The sequence below is a fragment of the Labrus bergylta genome, chromosome 19 (genome assembly GCF_963930695.1).
Source record: "Labrus bergylta chromosome 19, fLabBer1.1, whole genome shotgun sequence".
Lineage (NCBI taxonomy): Eukaryota > Metazoa > Chordata > Actinopteri > Labriformes > Labridae > Labrus > Labrus bergylta.
The window spans coordinates 10,329,268-10,353,576 of NC_089213.1; the positions used below are offsets into that span (position 1 = coordinate 10,329,268).

General features: G+C 38.9%; 1 protein-coding gene across 3 annotated transcripts in view; it reads right to left on the reverse strand.

The window, feature by feature from the left end:
* Positions 1-23,839, reverse strand: part of LOC109991750 (collagen alpha-1(IX) chain-like) — a 29,893-nt gene extending 6,054 nt beyond the window's left edge. Inside the window, exons 1-29 of one of the 3 annotated variants that reach the window (XM_065948046.1) lie at positions 23,650-23,839; positions 18,933-19,018; positions 17,346-17,417; positions 15,931-16,060; positions 13,157-13,553; positions 12,693-12,773; positions 9,862-9,879; positions 9,353-9,442; positions 9,171-9,206; positions 7,171-7,242; positions 7,037-7,081; positions 6,910-6,945; positions 6,781-6,804; positions 6,496-6,549; positions 5,129-5,200; positions 4,527-4,565; positions 4,266-4,322; positions 3,108-3,161; positions 2,887-2,940; positions 2,736-2,789; positions 2,552-2,605; positions 2,388-2,441; positions 2,252-2,305; positions 2,117-2,170; positions 1,675-1,728; positions 798-842; positions 612-665; positions 438-491; positions 222-275 (exon numbers count right to left, since the gene is read on the reverse strand). In XM_065948046.1, the coding sequence (XP_065804118.1) occupies positions 222-275; positions 438-491; positions 612-665; positions 798-842; positions 1,675-1,728; positions 2,117-2,170; positions 2,252-2,305; positions 2,388-2,441; positions 2,552-2,605; positions 2,736-2,789; positions 2,887-2,940; positions 3,108-3,161; positions 4,266-4,322; positions 4,527-4,565; positions 5,129-5,200; positions 6,496-6,549; positions 6,781-6,804; positions 6,910-6,945; positions 7,037-7,081; positions 7,171-7,242; positions 9,171-9,206; positions 9,353-9,442; positions 9,862-9,879; positions 12,693-12,773; positions 13,157-13,553; positions 15,931-16,060; positions 17,346-17,417; positions 18,933-19,018; positions 23,650-23,678 (1,977 nt within the window). In that variant the 5' untranslated portion in view covers positions 23,679-23,839. The remainder of the gene's footprint in view (positions 1-221; positions 276-437; positions 492-611; positions 666-797; positions 843-1,674; positions 1,729-2,116; positions 2,171-2,251; positions 2,306-2,387; positions 2,442-2,551; positions 2,606-2,735; positions 2,790-2,886; positions 2,941-3,107; positions 3,162-4,265; positions 4,323-4,526; positions 4,566-5,128; positions 5,201-6,495; positions 6,550-6,780; positions 6,805-6,909; positions 6,946-7,036; positions 7,082-7,170; positions 7,243-9,170; positions 9,207-9,352; positions 9,443-9,861; positions 9,880-12,692; positions 12,774-13,156; positions 13,554-15,930; positions 16,061-17,345; positions 17,418-18,932; positions 19,019-23,649) is intronic. The other 2 variants (XM_065948047.1, XM_065948048.1) reach the window with 2 other exon arrangements.
* Between the last annotated feature and the right edge of the window lie 470 nt (positions 23,840-24,309).

Consider the following 24,309-nt stretch of genomic DNA (forward strand, 5'->3'; position numbering starts at 1 on the left):
ATTTATTCAATGCAGATATAGTTTCACATCTTAGTATTGGAAATTGCAATCTGTAAAGTATATAGAAATATCCTATCAAGCATTCATTTTTCAAAAGATTCCCACATGAGTAGTTGAGAAAAAGTTTAATTTTGCATGTTTAAATACAATCTACATCACTGTATACAGATAAACACACTTGTTCTTGTTGTAAATATATAAAGCCATAATTAGTGCCTCACCTGTATACCTGAAGGACCTCCAGGCCCCACAGGTCCTTGTTTTCCTGTTTCACCCTGCAGAATAATCATGCACACAGTCAACAAATCAAATGAGTAATACTGATGTACCTATAAGGTCAATACAGAGTGCAAATAACATCCATTACACTAAACATAATACTAATTGAGTAGGACGTGAAACCCAAAAAAAACAATGAAAAATGAAAGTCAGCTCACAGTTGATCCTTTATCTCCTTGTTTTCCATCTTCTCCGTCTGATCCAGCCTCACCCTGTGCGCAAACAGTTGAGTGCCGATTTGTTTGAAAGTGTGACTTGAGGCATCAGACTAACCAATTAACAGAGTAATATAATTATGATGTGTTATCAAAGGCTTAAAAATATGATCTTACAGCCTTTCCGGGAAGTCCAACTGGTCCGGTCGGTCCCTCAGCACCGGTTTCGCCCTAAGCACACAACAGGAATTTAGTAAGTTTCAAAATCTAATTTCTGTGTTTCTGTTCAAGTTCAACAGTGCAGCCGAAACATTTTGGATGTACTTCAGCATGCCTCATTAAATGGGAGACGAATCCAATTACCTTTTCACCAGGGGGTCCAGCTACTCCCTGCTTGCCTGGCAGACCCTAAAAGCAACAACACATCATATGAAAAGAGATTAGAAAAGAGTGTGCTAGCTCATCGACACCCTTCAATTGTGTTTATGTAGAGTAAAAGAACTCTTAATGTGTTGAAAAAGGGTAACAGAGGAAGCCTCACCTACATAGATTTTTTTTAAATACACAACAAAGAGTTTCTTTATGCTGCATTCAAGTTATATGAAAACTATTGTAAATAGAAGTTACTGATTGGTGAATCGTCCTCAACTTCCACGTAGTACTTGTGACAAAACCAAAATAGGTTATACAAAAGTGTCAAGAATCAACTGACACCTCACTCTTGCCTTTATCTTCATCTTTAAGGGAAAAAGTCATAGATATGGTCAGCAGGCATCTGCTTGTCAACAGGCAAGGTAGGCAACTGCTTGGGGCCCCAGACCAGCAGGGGGCCCCTGATGGCTCACAAACATGGCCCAAAATGTGCAAATTTTGCAATGACTGTATCTACCTAAGGGGGCCTCATTTAACAGCACTCACTGTTGTTGCCATGCAAAGCGTTGCGTGCATTATTGCTGTGAAAATCAGTTTTTCAATGAAAGTCAACGAATAAAAACGTCTGTAGGAAACAAAAAAGAGTAAGTTGAGTAAGTGTCACTGGCAGACTTGATGGTGATGACTGCTGATTGGAGGGTCCCCCCCAATGGATTTTTGCCTATAGGGCCCCAACAGAGCGGCTATGTACAGCATAACATACTTTGGAATATAACATCTGAAAGTCACAACTACCAAGTTCAAAATAGTGCGTAATAGATTCTTTTTGTTATATAGAAAGACAATAAGAAAATGTAGCAGGACTTACTGGAATGCCCACAATCCCCCTGACACCAACAGCTCCAGGAGTACCAGCCTCCCCCTGTTGAGGAGATATGTAAGAAGTATATTAGTGAGAAAAGTAGATCAATATGTGTAAGGCAATATACATGTATGTCTTGTACACTGTAGGCTTATACTGATATAATGTAGTATATGCCTTAAAGGAAAGACTATGTTATAGGAATTCTCATTCACCCATGGTCTGGTATGACCACGTGCTCATTCAAGATAAAGTAAACAAATGACTGGAGCATCTGCTGTTAAAGTATTTGGCTTCAATTGAGTCCAGTTGTTGAGGATTAGTGTACAGTGATGGTGAAAACATAGTATCAAATACTTTACTGGCTATATATGGATATGTTTAGCAAGAAGAGGAAATATATAGTGAACAAAAGATATTTGCTACTTTGCTGATAATTAGAAGTCACCTTGGCTCCATCCACTCCAGGAAGTCCATCCAAGCCGTCTTTACCAGGTTCTCCCTGCAACATCACACATAATGTTATATCCATGTGTTCCCTCAACCACAATAAGAGTTCATCCAATCCTATCAGTATACTCACAACTTCTCCTTTGTCCCCTGTAGCACCCTGCTCCCCTGTAGCTCCCACTGCTCCCTAATCAAATGAAAGTTTTTAATTGAAAGTCTTTCAGATAAAGTTGCAATATTATCAAGGAAGTTAAAAGAGCAGAACTCACCTCGTCCCCTTTAGGCCCCTCCAAACCCTGACGTCCACGGATTCCCTCCACACCCTGAGACAAGAGATTAAATCAGAGATACATTTTGGTGAGTTGGTATTCGATCCCATCTTGCCTTTTTCTTTGCAAAAGACACGGAAATGATCAAACTAAGACTAGCTTACAGGAGCTCCAGGTGGGCCAGTTGGTCCTGGGACACCGTTGAATCCAGGAGGACCCTACGAACAAATAGAAGTTAGTTTCCATACTTCTATATTTGGCTCCAAATGTTCATCATCACCTCCCCCCGCCAAACACACACAAGCACGCATGTTTAAATAGATTTGTTAGAAGTAATGTTTAACTGACTTTGTCTCCTTTTTCTCCGTGGGCTCCTGGGAATCCAATGGGCCCTCTTTGCCCCTGAAATAAAACAAGAGCATTAAAAGGAAAACCATTTATCACATATGGTTCTTGGGCTTCTTGTAACACAATGTGAGTGAGGAATATCTTTCCTTACATCATCTCCCATGCGACCTGGAGGCCCCTGAGGTCCTGCTGCTCCATCATCCCCCTGTGGGAGAAAAAAACAAACAGAAATAGGTTGATTAGTATGTGTAAAATGGATAATCATGTTATCCTGTTAAGAGGCTAAAATCAAATAATTTCATTGCAGGTAATTCTGGGTATCATGAAATTGACTTGTTAACACAGTGCATGTGTCAGTAAGAAATCACATACCTTGTCTCCAGGGATTCCATCTTTTCCAGGCTCTCCATCTGTACCTTTGTGTCCCTGAAGAAAACAAAAATATTTACAATTTGACAACGTATTCATATCTTGGTGTGTCTCTCGTTCTTTTTCTGTATGCACTTATTTCATATTAAAACATGTAAAAACCCTTAAAGCTTAATGCCCCATTAACGTTACCAATCAAATACTGTATATCTTCCCTGCAGTTCCTGAGCTCCGTTGTCTCGCAGTTCCTTAACAAATGGACTGCTCACGTGGATCTACCTGAGTCCAACTACCGCAATTATCAATATCAGTCTTAATTATATTATATTTTTTTGCATCTCCCTCAGTCCAACATCCCTAGCCCAACACAGCCATGATAGATGGCTTCAATAGTGTATTAATTTAGGTTCGGGAACAGGACCACGCCCAAACACCACACCTTCATTTACCTGACAAGCCTACTTATAAACTGGTCACCTCACTCCAATCTGCATGTTTCAGTTCCTTCAACCCACCCTCCCTTCCCTCCCTCTCATCCATTCAACCTCCCTCCTCATCCCTTCCTATTCAACTTGGCAGAGTATTGCTTCCAACACAACTCTGCCATGTTTCTCTCTTATTCTAGGTAAAGTCTGGGCCATAACCAGTTAGGGTAGTAAAAAAAACCTAAAGATTAAGGCCATCTCTAACCTACACTCCTCTCATACACAAACATACAACTGTCTCAATATACCATATGAATTCACATTAAATGTTTAGATGAATATTGTTGTGGCGTGGTCCTGGCTAGTAAATCAGATGTAAAATCACTGACTGAACAACCAACATTCAATTTGCACCGAATGGATAATTAGCCTCACATATTCAACCAGACCATTTTATCAATTTTATTTAAAAAAAAAAAAAAAATGAAATAGAGTCCTAAAAATACTTACAGCATACTTATTAATGTTGTCTGATACTTAAAAAGCCTAAATCAATTTCCTTGCTTTACAGATAGGCTTAGTGTTTGTTGCCAAAGAAAGTTTTACACTTACAATTTATGAACTCAATTATTTAAGACATCTTACCTTCATGGACAGAGGATCCATTACCAACAAAGCCTCAATATAATTTAATCTAATTGGATTTTAAGGTCAATATATTTTTTAAATTCCTCACCTTCATCCCTGGTAGCCCAGCCAACCCCCTGGGTCCAGCAGGACAGGCAGCAGGACACTAAAAAAGCATACAGAACCAGACAGAAAGGACTGAAATGAGAAATGGAATAAATAAACAGCTTCTCAATAAACATTGCCGCTGCTGCTGCTGCAGAGCTTCTTAGCTTCAGTGACTCAGTTTAATCAAACATGCACTGTCACCACTCCAATTGCCATGCAGCCAGGAAACATTTGGCAGTGTATAAGACGGTAAAACACTCACAGCTTCCCCACTTCCCTCATTGCTGGCACCAGGCGGTCCCTAAAACACAGCAGTGACATCTAAAATATCCATGGGGGGGGGTTTTAGATGTCCACATAAATCCACCACAGCAGAAATTCCCACAGAGATAATGTGTAAAGACAGCAAGCATGCAATGCCACGATGATTTTACAGGAAAATCTGAGCTCAAGATGAAGAAGTGTCAAAAAGAAAAGATGAAAGATTAGAGGGCGTCCTTTAAGGTTTACACCTAAAGATAATATGTGAATACCGAGCATACTCAAACGTTGGTATGCTACAATTAGTTGCCACTGTACAAAATCTAATTACATTAAGGCAACAGGAGGATGTATGGAGCAGCGCAACAATGTTTAAATCTGCTTCAGAGACTTTTTGGAGTCTTGGAATGAAAAGGGTCACACTGATCATCAGGTAATATTGACAATCAGCAGGTGCGAATTCCAAAAATCTGTATGCACATATTGGCTCTGAAAAGTACATATTTACTTGGTAAGGAATACTTAAAAAAGAAAAGAAATATTTTTACTGAAAGAAATATTCAGGTTTAAGTAAATGTTACTAAACATGACTCTAATTCTTACCACAGGCCCTGGTGGTCCAGGAAGGCCAGGAGGCCCTGCGATGCCTGTTCCCCCTCTGGGTCCAGGTGGACCCTACAAAAATAGAAAGGATTATAACAGTATAAAATTAAACTTCAGAAAATGTATATAGCTGTATGAAGTCTGTTTGGTAATTTACTTCCAAAAAGTTGATTCAGGTCTCATGGTCACTATTCTATATCCTTTCTAAGATTTGAAGAACTTATTTCTAAACCAAAAGTGACATTATAAAAATGAAAAAAGGTATAGTTATTCATAATTCCTTTAAAACGCACAGTATGTAAATTCCGCCGCCAGTGGGCCCTCAATCAAAACAAGGCTGGCTTGGAATCAAGGGAGTTCTCTCTGTCGGGTCCCTAAAATGATCTGTTTCAACAATCCGCAACACTTTCAATGTTTCTCTTTCCAGCATTTAACCATACCTTCAATTGTCTTTCACCCATTCTGGGCTGGGTCTTGGTGACAGCAGGGTAAGCATGTAAACCCAGCCATCATAGTCATATTCAATAAATTCATTTTGTTGTCATAGATCTGATTCCTTTGTCACTTCCCATAGCTTATGAACTTTGTCGGTCACTTGCATCTTTATTTGATGGTATAGTGTAACACCAGCATGTTTGTCATTCTTGTTTTTTTTACCATTACTCGTGAATAAGACCCCAACATGCTTGAACACCTTTGCTTGGAGCAGTGACCGACTCCCAACCTTCGGCTTCACCCTGGAGCCAAACACTTGACGAGTTGGGCCTTGACCAGTGGCCTTGGCTTGGCAAAGCCCAAAGTCATTAAATGGGTTGCTGTGCTTTTTGCCCGCCACTGAGTTGGGTCCATTAAATGCAGGGTAACAGGCAATTGTCATTTTTGTAATATCCTTAAGTAGTAGCTGTAATTGAAATTTAGTGGTATGAAAAGTTACAAATTTTCCTTGAGAATTTGGTTCAGTAAAGTATAAAAAAAAACATTAAATGGTAATACTCATGTAATGTACAAGACCTTTACGTGTGAGTACACAAGATAATATAACTGACTTTTTCTTTCTACATAGGTGAACATTAACATCTCTTCCAATGGTATATGGTAAATCAACTTGAGCTTGTATAGCGCTTTTCTAGTCTTCATCAGAAGTAACTAATCCCATTCATACACACTCATACGGTGATGAAGCAGCGATTCAGGGTTAACTGTCTTGTCCTAGGATACATCAGACATGTTGATGCAGGAGCTGGGGATCGAACCAGTTGAGAGTCCACCAACCAGTTGAGAGTCCACCAACTCTACCAACTGAGCCACAGGCGCCCTGACTTTTCTTTGCTTTGCACCATTATTTGTGTCCTGGTATGAAGTCTCACCTCAGGCCCAATGTTTCCTTCATCTCCTGGGATTCCTGGTTTCCCTGGTGGTCCCTGTTAAAAACCAACACAGAAAAGTTAGTACGATAAGATCAGTACAATGATATGATATAATATGATATGATACAATATGATACGATACACTTATATGCCATGGACTGCAAGTTTTATTTTCTATTTTTTTTAAAGCAAACAACAATCTACATTTTTTTTCACTGTTAATTGCTCAAGAAATAAAGATAAATATATTTCACAGAAAATGTTTAAAAAATAATAAATACATACAGCAGGTCCTTCAGTTGCTGGTCCCTGTGAAAGACATACAAGTTTGATTATACCACAGTATAGTAATACTGAGTTACGTTAAGGGGAAATCTTGATACATTTATCTTTTGACAATTGATTTCCACTTACAGGAGAACCTGGAGGTCCTGGAAAGCCAGGAAGTCCCTGCAGTCAAGAGAGAATCAAATCATTGAGACTGAGTTTGCTTATAGTCTTTCATATCAATGATTTATAAGTCATGCAAATGTTAACTCACTCTCTCTCCTACAGGCCCTCTTGGACCCATCGGACCAGATTGACCCTGAAGATAACAAACAAATCATCACAAACAGAAAATACTGGAAGATCATATTATGTGTTTCTGTCATTGTATGAGGTGACGTTTCCTACACCAGATCCTTGAAGGCCGGGCAGGCCTCTCTGTCCAGGAAGACCGATCTCTCCCTGCTCCCCTTTGCTGCCCTGGGAAACAGACACAACAGGAGTAAAACAATGTTATCTTCTCCCTGCATCTCACTGCACAGTGTTGCTAAGATACAAAAAGGCAGTCAACGTTTAATAGATGAGAGGTGGGCCACTTTACTGTTTCTTGGATCAACAACAACCCAAGCTTGTGTAAGTCTCTGTAAATATCAAATGGGTTGGGACGGAAATATAGCAACCATATATGACGGAGAGTGTAGTTAGCATGTTGCCTCCGTTTAACCCTCAAATTCAGTCAGTGACAGTTGTTTTAAAATTAGACCTCTGTGACATATGATTGCAAATAGATTGTGTGGCTTGAGTTATGTGTTAAATAAATGTCTTCAAAGAAAACTAAAATGGGCTCAAATTCACTTCGTACGTTGACATGCACAGTTAACCCAGAGTTTGGTTATTGCATGATGTTGACATTTAATTGGACTATTGTGCGTGTCCCACTACAACACTGGGGGAGTATCTATTAATTGACAAAAGTACTCTGTTACTTAAAGAAGCTATATGCCCCCTTTCAGCTAGTTTCTATTGGACCTTCCACTGGTTGAACTATTACGTCACATATCAAACAATCAACAATAACAAGCGGCAAACTGGTCGAATCTATCAAACAGTTAAAACATGGACAAATCTATAACTCTATACATTTGATGACAAATTAGATGCACGCTTTCCCTGGTGCTGATGGCGATATCCAAAGGCAGGAGTCAACAATGCATGCTTGGATACCCATTTATGTTTCTGGGTGAAAGCCGGGCGTGGGAACTGTGAAACATGTGCAGATATCCTGTGCCAGTTTTGGGCTATTCAACAGACATGCATGAGAAACTTGCATAATCTGATTGTCCAACTTTGAAACATTCGACTTAGTATGATTTATGTGGATCTAACAGGTTTACATGTATTTAAAAAGTCAACTTTTAGTTGGACTAACACAATGAATCAACTTTTTAAAGCATCATATACATGTACAGACTATATTGTGAAGTATTTAACATCTAGTTGTTCAGTCGTTAGGAAAGAATGGCAAGATCGCTGCACTAAATCCTATGTTGTATCAATAAAAAGAGCAAAAGTTAAAAAGCCCTTATCAACCCTCTCATTCCAAAGTGGTAGAAAAAATGCCAACCATTTTGTCACGCCTCTTACCATGTCTTAAAAATATCTATCAATCCTTTAGCGTCATCATAATGAATCCTCAGGCTCTCAAAATGCTCTAATGTAATCGTATCTGCTGCAATGTTAAAGCCTTTGTGACATGAAGGACACATGAAACAAACGTTCCCCTGGGATTTATTCAATAACCCATTATAGATTGGCTCATTTAAACCCCATTTTAAAAAGGAAGCACAGAGGCCAATGAGAGTGTCTTTGTGAGACACAAATGGGCAAATTGTTTTTCTATATGAGATGTCATGACAAAGTGCAGGCATTAAATGACTTAGGATAAAACTAAGATGGAGATAAAAAAAATTACTGGGACTTAGGTGGAGAATGGGATGCGATGGTTGCCTTAAAACTTAATGGCAATTAGAAATGTCTAAAACACGAAGAAGTGTCAACTTATGTTGAGGGTCTATAGCCTCACCAGGATTAAAGCAATAGCCTGCTTCTTAGCAGAATCTGTCTAAATAAGCAGCCACTTTCTTAAAATGATATGCCTTTGTGTCTGATTATTTTTGTTATTTTTGGAGAAAATAGAAATTGTTCCTTTAAAGTGTCATCTTAAAATATGAAAATCCAGTTATCTTGTCTTGGAGAAAAACATTTTGAATTTGTGTGAATTCCTTAACATATTTATCAATTCCCTGCAGAATCATGTAGCAAAAACAAACAAGACCACAAAATAGGGAGAATAGATCAACAGCTTGCATAGTTTTCGGGCAGTTTGTTTATATGTATTTCATACTTACAGGGGTTCCTGGGCTACCAGGAGAACCTGGAAGACCCTGGAGAGATGAACAAAACAACAGAGTTAAAGTAAATACAGACACAAAGAAAATACAACTCTCTGTGTTGATAGAAACAAGTCAGACAATAAAAGACTGTTCTGGTTTGCAGGAAGAATAACTTTTATCAAGAAGGAAATTCTTACATCTCTTCCATCCCTGCCGTTTTCTCCTGCAGATCCCCGAGGACCCTCTGGGCCAGGGGCTCCGGGGGGCCCTTGGAGTGATCTGTCAGGCTGAGAGTGGAGACATCCAATCAGGAAATTACAATGAAATTATTTTGTTATCATCAATACGATTTATTACAATTAATGTTATATGATATATACAATTACAATATATACAATGATATGTACAATTAATGTTATATGATAAATTACCAACTTATTTTAGTAAAATAAAGCTGAACAAATGACAAATCATTGGACCATACGGTCATATGTAATTTAAAGGCAAGTAACATGGTCTGCAGACATGTTTCACATTTTTTGAGATTCAAAGAATAATCACATAATAGTATAAAAAACAAAAAAACACCACCACTATAAATAAGATTAAGAACAAAGAGATGAGGTCATTAGGCAATTGAAGCACTGAAGTAGATTATTGGCTTAAAATCTGAAAGCAAAGGGAAGTAGAAAAGATAAATAAATACCTCAGCATTGGCATACATCTGAAGAAGCAAGAGAAATCAGAAAAAAAGGAGTTAGTGAAAGTAGTTACACCACCCTCACCATAAGAGTCAGCAGAAGCGCATCAGGTCATAATCATAGGAGTGAGTATTTCATGCTGTCGTTCGAATGTACAGCCCATAGTACCAACACTCCCCATCTGCAGAACCACCTCACAGCTGGATGCAGAAATGTTAGCCTGAAATCTAATAGAACCCACCAGGCCAGGAAATGTTTCCGCCTAGAGTGGGTAGAACATTTGCATCTTGAAGTGATTGAACAAAAACAGGAGTAGTGCAGACTTATTCAGAATCAGATGGTAGACAGCAGAGTGGCATTTCCATTATAGGCTACAGTATTATTCAATAGGCAGAAATCTCATTAAAACTGAACTGACGTGAAACATATTACTCAGACATAAAAGCCAACTAAATTTAAACAGACTTACAACACATGTGTGTATGCCTATGTCTGTCTACAGTATGTGCATGTTTTAGTGTGTGGCATGCACAAGCTTGTGTGTGTTTGTTTGCTATCACCATCTAAAATCTTCTGAAAGGTTGATTTTCACTCCTTTACCCTTGCTGCATTTGATATCTTAAATACAATCTTTCAACCTTAAGAAAAAGGCTGTAGGAGGAATTATGGTTCCTTGTGACTACTGAGCTGAACTTGAAACAGGTTCACTGTAACACAACCAGTGTGTCAATTTAAAACAAACAAGACTGTACGCTAACATCTGTACAGTCTTGTATAAGCTGTTTGAACTGGATAAACATTCAAGCAGCCACCTTGAGCCACCTTCAATGTTGAAGCTAAAGAAAACATTTTTTTAGCCAAATGAAAGAGACAATGTTAAAACAAAGAAAAGATAAATTGATCCCCATTGTTTATGTTACTTTAAAGATACATGCTGAAGTTCTTCTTAATTGGCCAATCAGAGCCTATTTAACCCTAACTAAAAGTTTATGCCAAAGTAGATTTAAAACTTTACCTACTTTTTTTTTAATCTAAAAAACTAAATTAAAAACTAACTAGCACTTCCTTCATGTATAAACCAAATGTGACCTGTGCAACCATTAGCTTGAACCAACTGATTTTAAACAATGATATCATTAAAACCACTAATCAATAAATTTTCAACTTTTAGCTCAACACCCTCAGGGCTACAATTCAGCATGGGCAGTCCCCAAAAATGTTGTCAGATATGGCCCTCAGTGTCTCAAACAGGCTTTCAACTCACTCCTCCATCGGCAACAATATTAGACACCTGGAGCAGCTGCTTTTTAGTAAAGCAGTAGAAATACAGTAAAAAGGTAGAAAAGCCGGGCAGTCAGTAATGACATATGGGTCCAGCATCCTAGGACTTAACCCTGTGGTTCCCATCCTTTGTCCTTGGAGCCCCCCCTACTTATAAGAAAGCAGAGAACCCCCAGAACTCACATGAACAAAAAGTGAAACATTGGTTAAAAAATGAACATCAATTTTGTTTTCATTGACTAAATTCTTAACAGAATAGGCACTAATAAGCACTTGTTCTCACCAAAATAGATTTTTTTTTGTATCTTGCGAGTGTGTTTTCATGATTATACTTACATTTGCAAAACTTATTTTGACAAGCTCAGAGGAGACAAAGCCTCATGCCGCCTCTGAGATCTCAGGGAACCAACGCCCTAACCAGGATTAAAAGTGACGCTAACTTGTGTGTCTGTTTGACATGCAAAACGTTTTAATTTGCATCTGTTATTATCAACAGTAATTTGAGAAACACATTGAAATGGTATGTTGTGGGTTTCCCCAAAGTCCAGATTATGGTCCCTCTAGAAATGTAATCAATGTACAGGTATCCAGAGAATGCCAAAGGCCTTTTTAAAGTGGATGTTTAGCAACTACACAGGGAGACTATGTTTGACTTTGTCTCCACCTTGCAACAGTCAGTGTTCCCCCAAAGTGATTTCTCACCTGCCATGCAATTTCACACTAAACCATCATGATAGCAAAACATCTGAAAATGCTGTTTCTGCTTAAATGTAATGGCCATAAACAGCAGGCAGCAGGTGTTGCATTGCATTCCTGACAGCTGAAAATCAGGCAGCAGCAAGTAAAGTTCCTGCAGTAGGAAAACAAACTTTAGACATATCAACCAACTTTGCCAGGACACTCTTCTAAATAAGATTCTTAAGCCAAATACATTTTAAATAATAAAAAAACCTGTTTAATCACTGTCTGAACTATTCCTATTCTTGTCTGAGGAAAGTCAGTGCAGTAATCTTGGAATGAACCATGCAAATCCATATTGTTGTGTTTTGCAAGGTACATTTTCATGTTACAGAAGATGTGGCACATGTTGCAGTCTGTGTTGAAATTAAATTAAACTGTGACCACAAACATCTGGTCCAAGTAAGGTTCTGTTCTCACCATTAATTTGATCAAGACTTCCTCTTCGTTTCTAAAGCTTGCTAGTTAGCATTTGTGTTTTGGCTCCATGCATTAAGGAGCACATTAACACAGCCAGTGAGATCATGTCTGCAGGGTTCTTAGCAGCTCAGCTCAGAAATGCTTGTAGACCTATAACTCCAATGTACTGTTGACAACTAAATTAAAAAAAAAATTTAAATGTTCAACTTGCAAATCATTTTGGATGAACCTCTGCCCTCCTGTATAAAAGAAAAACTGCTTGCCCGGGTATTTATTACACCTCTGCAACTCCATCTCAGCATTTCTGCCTTGTTTGCTTCCAGCATGCTGGGAGCCCTATCAACCTGAGTAAAACCACAAACCACAGCAGATGCTGAGCAGATTCTTGTAACTGTACCTCGGTGGCAGGCAGCTCGTTGCAGCTCTCTCTCTGCGCTCTCTTTGGATCACAATGAATCAACATCCATTGGAGCTCAAACTGAAAAAAAAAAGATGTCAATGTTAGTAATATACAACTCTATGCATCCTTTTTATGTTTGCATTATAAACTGGAACTGCTTTGCTGTGTTGCAGTTATTTCTTTGTAGAGGTAAATCCATGCCCTGTGTGGGATGTTGAGCTTAATTTTCCACCAATGCTATTTTCTGCAGGGATTAAGTTTTTATTTTTTTTCCACTGGAACCCAGCTGAGCAGCTGTGCTGTGACAGCAGCACTTTAGAATTATAGCAGAGCTCAGCACACATACAAACCTGAATGTGTTTATGTGCAGAAAGCACTATTTCATCTTCCAAAAAGAGCATGTAAGGATAGTAAGTGAACATGATAAAAATGCAGCAGGCAAACCCTCCATCCTTTCTTACCACTACGGAGGTGTCGGGATCAGCATCAAGCCTGCCAATAAGAGTGTCTCCCTCTGTGTTGACAGGGCCTTTGCCCTTGATAGGTTTCTTATCCACAGGTTGGCAGTCCACGTACAGAGTGACCTGGTCACGCTCCACTCCAATCATCACTTTGTGCCACTTGGTGTTGAAGAGCACAGAGAGGCCGGGGAAGGTGACAGTCTGCAGGTTGCCATCAGCGCCCATAAGGAAGTACTCCAGAGCCTGCTGGTCACCATTCAGCCTTAGTCCGGCTTGTTTGTTGCCATCTTCATCCACAACTTGCCAGACATTCCACACTTTATTCACTGTGTTTTTGATCATGCGGAAGGTCACCATGAAGGAGTATTCGTCAGGGAAGCCACGAGGAAAGTTCAGCCTGAGAGGGAAAATAAGCACAGGGACTCCAATCAGATGAGGAATAAGGGTAGAATTTTCCAGTCAGTCAAACATCAAGGGGATATTTTTACAAACTTGCATCAAATGACACTCAAAAAGGGTTTAAAGACTTTCCTCAGCCAGAAAGTTTATAAAATATAGATTTATTTTTTTTAAATTAACCTATCAATAAAATAAACATCACTCAGTAAAACTTTGAAAACAATTAGGTCTAAGACATGGATTCAAACAACTCAAAGGCCGTCCCATCAACCTCTTTAATAGTTGACTACAACTACATTTAGTCTATGTGCTTTAAAGAAACAAGGGCAAATGTTAAGGCATGCCATTAGACTGTAAATGAGATACTGTGTAAAAGGTAGCCTCAATTCATTAACCACTGCTTCAGTGACCAAATGCAGTTCTGGTTAGCATCCCCAGTCTGGGCTGTTTTTTACAAGCCACATTCTCAGTAGGTGGTGCGTTCATAGATGGGCGCTGCCGCTGGACTTTTACCATCTTGTAAACGATCAAGGTGAGGCAATAAAAGGAGTTTCCTGTTCGCCAATAAAACAAATGAACACCACGCTGTAGCTTTGCCTGAGGTGAGAAAGTGTAAAGTATGTGCTGCTCTTGCCCTCCAGAGTAAAGGGAAGAAGTGAAGCATAAAGCTCACTGGTGGGTGTAGACTTCAAAGCCCAGAATGTGCCACTAGACCTTATGAGGAAATAAACATGTATTTACTTTTTCTTTGACAGGCCTGAGTGGCGTAGAATCAGGGTGCCATCAAGTTATATAAGAGGGTCTAAAAGAATCTGGGCCAAGGCAACTGGATTAGCCAAAACAGCTAGAATACTTGGGAACGCCAAGAGATGTCTTTTGGTTATGTAAAGTGTTAGAGTCACTAACCTGCACATTCTGTACAGAACCAGTTTTTCAAATGATTTCATCTAAAGCATGTCTTTAATCGGTGTCAACAAGTGCTGATGGCTATATTGAAAGAATTCGGTTTCTATGTAGAGTTGCATTTTGTGCAAATTGGCAAGCTGTCCCAAAAACCCAGACCTCAAGGGGCCCCAAGTTTTCTCTTTGTCATTTTTTTCATGGTGATTTTATCAAATGAAAAGCAAGGACACTCTACCAGTTTTACACATGCTGTTAGGTTTACTCGTGATATACATGCCAGTTTGTCTGTTGGCGGAGATTTCTAATTTGTCATACAACTTTAGGGATATTTCAAGTCGAAATATCTTGGACAGCTTTTGGTTTTTAGCATTATTTTAGCATTTCTTTTGGGAGAAACCCTTTTGAGTACTGATCTTGTTTCACCAATAACTCAACTTGCCAAAGTATTCAAATAATCACAACAAAGACAGTATAACTTGTTGATATTTCAATATTTTTTTCACATAATAAATAACTTTAAGGGCAATGGAACAATTTTAAGTTAATCTGCCATTAAGCCTCTGCATTTGTATAATGTATTTGAGGTCTTGGAGCTTTGTCAGCAAAAATGACCTGGATGATGTCACAGTTATTACAAGAAGGTGAAATTGGGCTCAAGATTAGATATTCTAGTTTAACGTCTGAGTTGTAAAGCAAAGTACTCTATAGATATGGGTAGTAGTCTGTCTGGGAAGGACTCAGAAAAAGATAGGATTCAGTGACAAGGAGAACTTACACCAAAGATACTAAGTCTCAGCCTCTGCTGATTTTATTTTGAATAATCTCAGGACTTCTGAAGGCACCAATTTAAATGTAAGTGAAAAACTTCCCTTTTAAATTAAACCTGACTATTACCTGAATGGCTGGAGTTGCCTCTGGTGTTACTTTATTTTTCAAGCACTGTCCCTGAACAACTTCTTCTTTTTTTTTTTTAAAGGTGTGGGTGTCGCTATAGGGGGCCACATCTTAATTCTGCCCATATCCAAAGGAGGGTTAATCCGGCCATGTTGCTACACCTACCCTTAAATTAAAAACCAGAAAAAATCTTGACAGGAAGCCAGTGCTATACGTCATTCTAAATCTTTAAAGGAGTACATAACTGTACTACTGAAGACATATCATTATCAAAAAAGTTTGGTGAAATATGTCTCTTCAATGCATATTTCCTGTACATACAAAGGACTTCAAGTAGTATCCAGAGGGTGTTTTACCAATTCCAAACTAACTCACACAAACACAAAAATGCCATTAGTCTAGCTTTGTGTCTGAGGGATTCCAAATATGTTCAGGCATGTTCTTTCTTTTACAATTATATGCTGCTCACCATCTAGTAACATCTGTGCTGGACCTGTAATAATGCAACACCTGTCTCAGAAGACCACTGTGTGTATTTTTATCTGTTTTGCTTTTAAAACCCTCTTTGCTGTACTTACATGGTTGGAATTTGGAAGTTAGCCTCCTTGTCGAGTCGGTAGGCGACCTGGAGCGTAGTGGAGCCATCCACCTTCCTCACACCTTTCAGAGGGATCACATCCAGCTGGAACTGGGTTATCAGATCAAAACCTACAATGGATCATGTAAAAATTAGCTTCATAATACGATTAGGTTTATTGGTCAATTACAAATTAAAATTGAAGAACTAAAGATGTTGGTGTAGCCGGGGAGGCACGAAAAGTGTCTCATCTTATTATGATTCCTGCTCCTCAGCTGACAGAAAGAACATGTTATTGAGGTTGCTAGCATATGCACTATCTATATTTTCTCTTATTGAAGTCATGTTTAATATAACATAAACCTGATGTAATAAAGTATGGTATTTTGTCGAAGCAAAGCAGTGGATTTATCTTCTTGTTGCCAAATAACATGACAAAAAGTTCACAGCTATGCTTGTGACCCAATGCTTTGAGATACATGGTAAATTCAGTATGCTGACATACTCACATGCTGATGTCTCTAGCCAACCTTTAAATGCTGGGCCATTGTGCGGAGTAAATGAGCTGACAAATGGGCACACAATGGAATTGTCCATTGGTCCCATAATGACTGCCTGTCAATTGCTCATATGGCTCTTAGGCAAAATCAAACTTGATGAAAGCTTTGGCAAACCGGGCAACATATGCAGGACCATAATATAATAAAATTAACACATTTTGGAGGGAATATTATAGAAAATATTTGAATTCTATTATTATCATTTAAATTGACAGGGATATTAAATGTGTGTACTTAATTTCATGGCATTGTATCCAACTGTTTTTTATCACTCGTAACCACAGCTGTGGCTCAGTTGGTAGAGTCCATTTATATCTCAAGAGAATGGTGGAATAGGAGGGAAAGTCATGAGATAACAACATTTACTGGAGAAGACAAACATTTGCAGAAATTAGAAAAATTGAAATCCATCTAAGGAGCCAGCTGAGACAAGTTTTCACAGAAAAAGAGCATAGTTATGGTTTCATTGCAATATACTGAGTCAAAATGATAAATGATAATAGGTCTGATAAGATAATTACCTCTGCAATGCCTAATGTTCTTGAAGAGTGAGATGTGCACAGATGTGTGTGCTGTTTAAAACAGGGCTGTGGTGAGCAATTATAATCTTGCTGAGTTTGAATTGTTCCACCTAAATTTCTGTTTGGCTCAAGTGGAACATTTTATTTGCCTCATTGAAATCTAAAGGGGTGACTTGAGTCATGAGGCGGCCCACCCTATTAACTCCTTAAACTCACCACCTCCCTTTGAAAAGTCTATGTAAGGTTTTAGGGTGTTTCAATGGTTACGTTTGTGGTTTTACAGCAGCCTCAACAACTGCTTTTACTTTTTACTGAGGGACACCATAGGTCGTTACCTGGAAGGTCATCTTGTCCGCTTCTCATTGGTGGGCAGACGGTATCGCCATCCAATCGGTTGAGGTCTAGCTCTGATAGGGCAAAAAAAAAAAACCACAATAATCTTGTTATGCCTGCAGAAGCTGACAAATGCAATATATTACCAGTCATTTTTATTCAGTTTGAGCTCTCAAGGAGACAGATACAAGGAAAACACAAGGTCTTTAATGTCACAGAGTATTAACATCACAGTGCAATGTATGCACATTAATGTGAGGCTTTCTTAAAACTACAGTTGTTGACATATTCCCATATTCCAAAGCATGCCTACAAACCTAACATATTGTCTTTGATATTTTAAATGCAGGCTCCTCAGACAGTCCTTGTGATCCAAATTGATCTTCATAGATGGAAACAGAATGTTGATAAATATGGCAGCTAATGTTGCATGACTGTAGCCGAAACCATGTCGCCAGACTAATGGTACTGTGACAGGTCAATATGGCAGGTTAGACACTTTCCTTTTTATTTAAGTTTATGATTTATCAGGATTGAAGCCTCCTTTGGAGAAAACTGCGACCATTTATACATCACACTGTCATTTCATTGCAGCTTTCACCATTAATATTCCTCAGCTTTTAAAAGAAATCTATACTATGCCTTGTTTTTCATAGCAATTATAAAAACTAGGGCCATCTGGAAATTTTAGAGAAACTCATTCAGTTTTGAAACAACATCTGTTTAGTATTTGGTGCAGGTTTAGCAGTTCAAAATTCAAAGATTTAATTCTGTTGAGAATCAACTCCTGGGAATCTTTCAGGAGGGGGCGCTCTCTCTCTGACTTTCTAGACTTCTGTTTTTTTGAAGGGGAAAAGCCTCATCCCAAAGAACTCCATGAAACAAGGATGGTGACAGCCAGAGGGCCTCCCCTAGTCAATAACCTGAGTCAGCTCATTTACAGTGAGCAGCATGAACAAAACACATCTGGAAGCCGTTCTCAGATCCAACATAACTGCTGAGAAATGAGATCAAGTGGTGAGACGGTATTTATAATCCCATATTTACAACCACTAAACACTTGTCTGACTGTGCATGTGGGCCTCAAGTTGTTAAAGTTACTGCCTGCCGCAGCATTACGCTTAGAAAGCCACTCATTAGTGCAATGAGCGGGAGATGAACCACAATTAAGATGTCACATGCAGTTGCATGTGTGTGCACCCTGACAGTGAGGTAAATTTAAAACAGCAGTACACATGCTGTATCTGGCACTCACTGTGCCTGGATGTTAGCTTTGTGTCCCCAAACAACAGCAGAGAAAGGGCTTGTTGTGATTATCAGAGTGGGCTTTTAATCTGATTTAATCCCACAAAACAGACCTGCACAGTGTGTCTGCTATTTCTGGCCTTTATTTTCTGAGTCCTGATACAAAGAATGACCCTGCAAAAGTCAGCACGCAGCATTGTCATCAACATCTCTCCTCTTTGTGTGTATTTACAAGAAAGAAAGAAGAAAAAAAATGTGTTACAGCATTGGTGGCAATAATGCAATACACAGTGCAGTGATTTTGTGATGAGTCATTGGTTGTGCATTGTCTGTGGGTGACTTACGGCCAAGTGCTGGAGCGAGAAGGAGGGACAGCAGAGCCAAACCGACAGGAGAGTACGCCGACATCAATAGACGTGACAGTTGCTTTCTGTTGAGGAATGATTGAGAAAATCAGTAGCTGGTCATGCATCTAATTCTCTCTGACAGTCTCTTTGAGTCTCAGTCAATAAAGACACCGCAGGGATTACACAAAGCACTAAACTGTGTCCTCTGCGCTCATCCTGAGCTCATAAATAGAAAGGACATATTCACACCATTGCTTCAATAGTGTTTGCTTTGCTTTTCAGAGAAAATATTAAAGTTAACGGTGAATTCCTTCCAACAGTAAATTCCAAGTGAGGTAGTTATGACATAACATGGCGACTGTAGAGGGCGTTTGAGCATTAAACCATTAGCTATGACTTGTAAAAGCCATAAGCTAAGCTTTGCTAGCATATTTCAGATCTCTCTCCACCTTGTTTCCGGTCAAAGATGGCACCTTTTTTTAAATCAAGAAAGCTCTGTACCATTCACACAGCATGCTCAGCAATTTGAAGGCAGTATAAGTTTAGCCCTTGAACATAGTTTTAATATTTTTTTTTTTTTCTGGTGGATACTAAAGAAGAGAAAACCGTTTGGAGAATGATGAAAGCTAAACCATGATAATGCTCTATATGAGTGAATGGGTGAATCATTGAAAAGAGTTTTGCTCACGTTTGCCATGTGAAAATAAGTAATTACATTTAAAGCTTACAGCATGTTTCTGATTCTGCTGTCTTCATGTGGTAGCAGGTGTGTAACAAAAGCTTTGAAAATGAACTTGTAGAAGTTTGATAAAACAAACAAACCAAATTCATTGTCCTTTTGATCTTTCAAGCTCACACCCTTGACAAAAGTTCAGAGGGACCAAAACTTTGTGATTTTGTTTAATAAATTGGTGATACCTAGCAAGAGTAATGTGTGGGATTTTTCCTTTTCAAGTCATAGTTTGTCGTCCTACGTACCTACTTCATGAGACAGTTGGATGTTCGAACACCTCCTTAAAAATCTTTCATGCTACACAATGACATCAACTAAGGTGGAGGAAAACCTAAAACCAAAAAACATTGGTATGACTGACGGGCCCGGTTCTAGACTGCTTTGAATGGGGGGGCAGTAAGAGATGTTGGTTGGTCACCAATGACTTAAGTTAATACGACTGAAAACTACAACTCGGATTGTTTTGTTTTTATCTAAAGCTAAAGTAAACCAAAGTAATTAATGAATAATTTTTATACTGTAGTTTATTGAATTTTAAACCCACCTCTGTCTACCGCTCAACAAGCTACGCTAACACGGCTACAAGTAGACTGTGTACAGTTAAATGACAGTCAACTGATCAGAAAACAAGACAACCTCTGGTTTTGGGTCTTAGGTCTTCCTCGACCTTTATTTGAAGTATTCCCTTCAATGAGCATTGTTGGTTTGAGGGATATACGAGAAGCACTCCTGTTGTCTCTCTTCTTCTATGACATGTTTGATTAAATCTAAACCAGCAGCTTAATCCTGGGATTGATTATGTTCAGAAGTCATATGGTTTCCTTTCAGACTTCACTTAAGTGTGTGAAAGATGTGGAAGTAATGTTGGACTTGTTCAGAGACCAGGACATCTAGACTTGTCATCATCTTGACCTTTTTATCTTATTTTTTCAGCCAGACAAACTGGGGGTCCTTGTCTCTGATAACTCAGGTCAAACTAAACCAACAATAACTTTTCAGCACTTTGCTGCTTTCACACTGAGTCAGGGACAGATCATATCTCTTTGTGCACTTTGAAATGTTGGAAAGTGAGATGATAGATGACCACAATAGCCTTGCAGCTGTTTCAAGGTGATCTTACACAGCAGTACAAGTGTCAAAGCGGTGCTACATTTTGTCCACACTTTCACTAGCATTAGCACTCTTTTACAGCAATCTGAAATCCATCATCACCATGACTGATAGTGACTGAGAGGAGTCTTGTCCAAATGCAGAGATTGCAGCCCTTCAGTCTGAGAAAAAAATGAGGTGGAGGTGTTTCTGAGGGCGTAGCCCATCTGCAGTGTCTGAACTCTCTTGCTCAATGAGACTGTGTGTGTGTGTGTGTGTGTGTGTGTGTGTGTTTGTGTGTGTGTGCACTGTCAGAAAAATGACTAATGGCTAAGGCAGCCAGGTCTCTTAAGAACAAGCACTGTGCTCTAACATTATGCCCTTCAAGTTAAAGGAGCATCTACAAATCCTCAGTGGGGTTTGCTGTCTGCCTTTCACACAAATCCATCAACAGTCTAGTCTTTTGCAACAACATGTCAGTGGTGAAATTAGACAAGAGGAAAGCTTTATTGAACCCTTAACCTATAATTATTTTTGAATATGTTAAAGATAGCATGCTAATATGATGACGTGAATAAGTTACAGTGTTTATGTGTGGATTATTTAAACTTGTTGGAATAGAAACCAACATACACAGATTATGTAAACACAGAAAAACCACCTGAAGCTTAGGTGGTTGCTATTATTTTAGCTGGTAGAGAAAACTACAATTAAGTCCTGCTGACGATGCCGGATGGGAGTATTGGATTCAAAGCTCATTGTTTATCATATGTGTAAGTTATAGATTGTTGCTAAACTACATAACTACATAGAAACACCTAGCGTTCCTCCTGTGTCCTTTATTCTAAGTTTAGCTATTTGTCTTGGGCTAGTTTCAGACGTTATGAACAGGTATTTAAGAATAGGTCACCTTATTAAGTTTATAAATGTAACTTTGACTGCCAAGCTAGCCATGCCATTCTCAGGACAAATTTTTCATCAGTCAATGAAACCTGTGGACCAATGGAAACAAATCATTGTGGACCAATGGAAACAAAAAATATTGCTAATAATGTATTGTTTGCTCACAATATTTAAGAAAGCATTGGGAAAAGCATATAACTCTCTAGCATGGAAATTGTTAGTTGACTAGCTGGGAAACTTTACTGAATCTGAGTGATGAGTTAGCACTCAGCTCTGAAACATAATAAAGACCAGAAACTTAACTTCTAACACAGATCTACACTGGATCGATTTTCAACTAATGAGACATTTTCAATTAGTAGAAAAATCGCAGAAATGTAAACATGAAATAAAACGCTGCCAGAAAAGAAGAAGACTTTAAATATCAGCGATTTTTTAAATAAAAAAAAAACATAGACTAGTAAATAAGAGCTAATCTGTTTGCTGCAAAAGGTGGTTTCTGAAATTTGAATTTTAGTTTGTTCTCAGCTTATCTCAAAGCATCTTTTCTAACCAAATATCTGAAAGACAATGTGAAGGTGGTATCAGTGTTCTCATGTAGTTTACGCCCAGTAAGGTAAGGGGTCTTTTCCCCTGTAAAGCAGTGCCTGACTAAATATAGTCATATGACCATAATCAAATGTAGTCCCACCAAAGTGTATTTTTCTTCTGCTTAGCCTGCAGAAGTGGTTCCCAACCATTTTTCTTTTCATTTTGACAACCTTAAAGCAGACAAAGCCTGAAACCATTAAAGAGGAAAGCATGGAATTCCAGGGAGCATCTGTCCTCACATTTAGGCTTTTACATCTACGACCTCGCAAAAATAGATTGCTACTTTTGCAACTTTCAGTGGAGAAGCAACCCTCAGGAGTTGTTTTTTTTTCTTTTTACTGCAAATAATGACATGAAAGCCATCTTAAAACTGATGGATTATAAAGCTGAAAGCTGTCTTAATGAAGGCTTTGAGCTTCCGGCACAGCTTCTTAAATTATACCACCCCCATACTAAGATTAAATTCTGTCAAACGTAAATCTAAATCCCATTTTACTGTAAGTATAAAAGTGTGTAAGATACATCCTCTGAGATTAAAGGTCCTGTCTCTGGTTTCACACAGATAAATGGAATGCTTCCACGGTTCAAAGGTGAAGTAAAACACTTGCAAACAGGGGGAAAAAAAAAAATCCCGGATATATTCCAGTAAATGTCCCGTCAGCACATCAATCAGCCCAGTCAATTAGTTAATGACATGTCATCTACTTTAATCCCTGACATTCATCAACATTTGATGGGAGTTTTCCTGCACTGCCACCCATGTTGTGATGTCCCTGAAGTGCTCCCAGGATGCTGAGAGTGAGCCAACATTTCTGGCAAGGTTTTTGCTTTCTCGTTTGTCTCAATTACCTCAAAATGGATCACTTTGTAGTTTAAAGCAATCTTGTGTTGTTTCACTCTGGTCATGTTCAGTTAGATAATTGCAGAAAATGTGCATAAGGCAAAAGGAAAATCTCTTCAGGTGATAATATTGAAGGTGTAATCCGATTTTATCTCACCTATTCAAGTTGTTTTAAAATGAAGATTCTGAAAAGAAAAGATGGGATGCCAAGTTTTTTTTCCAATTCAAGAGCTTTCTTCCCTTTTACTTTGTTAAAATTTACCAGTTGATGTTCAAAGGCAGCATGAGTGCGTGTTCAGGCCACATTAAAGGCCTCGAGCAGTGTTCTTTAATCTCTGTTAAGCTACAGATCTCATTGCACGCATAAAGGAGCTGAGTCTGAAGCAGGTTTTAAGCATATTGGAAAATGTAGATGTTCACTTCTTCCATATGAAGATTTTAAGGACATTATTACAGAGCACACAGTTTGAAATGAGTGTTCATTATTATGGAAATGCCTTTAAAAGCTGGAAGACCAACTTTTGCTGATAGAGAGAGACCTTATCTGAGATATTTACCTTGTCGAAACAGAGCGGCTGAAGGCCATCTTTCAATCCCCTCTGTGACGAGAGACGGACAGGCTCAGCAACGAGGCACAGCGGTGATTTCACAGGAGCAGAAGGAGCAACGGTGATGAAAATTCCCCTCCAAGAAGTCAGTCCTACCTGCACATGTTGAGGACTGAGGCAGAGAAGCGGCACAGGAGATGCTCAAGGATTTTCTGAGGACAAATAAAAGTTTGTTCAATGGGTTCCTATTGGCCAGGAGTTGTTCTGGAGGTGGTGGCTACATTTTATTACCAACACTTAAAAAGATGCAGGAGCCCACGGGGCCTCCATGTGTAACCCCCCCCCTCTTCACCCACCCTCTGCTTCTTGACTTTACGGTGCCTCCTAATGACACGTATGCCTGTATGTAATTCTCTTAATAATTATCGTTGGGATAGGGTAGAAACAGCAAGTAAGTGATGAAATGTGGATTTCATAATCACGTGTGCTCATCAGTGCGGCTGAAAAATGCATGTTAGCCTGTAGTGTTGACGTGAAGAAAGCCTTGTTATTAGGTGGAGGGGCCTCAGGCAAACCTGCTGTTTATGCATCCTGCATGTTATGTAATTGATTTTATGGCGTTTTATCTGTGAATTTGTGGCACTTTAGAAGATCTGAGAGCAAAAAAAA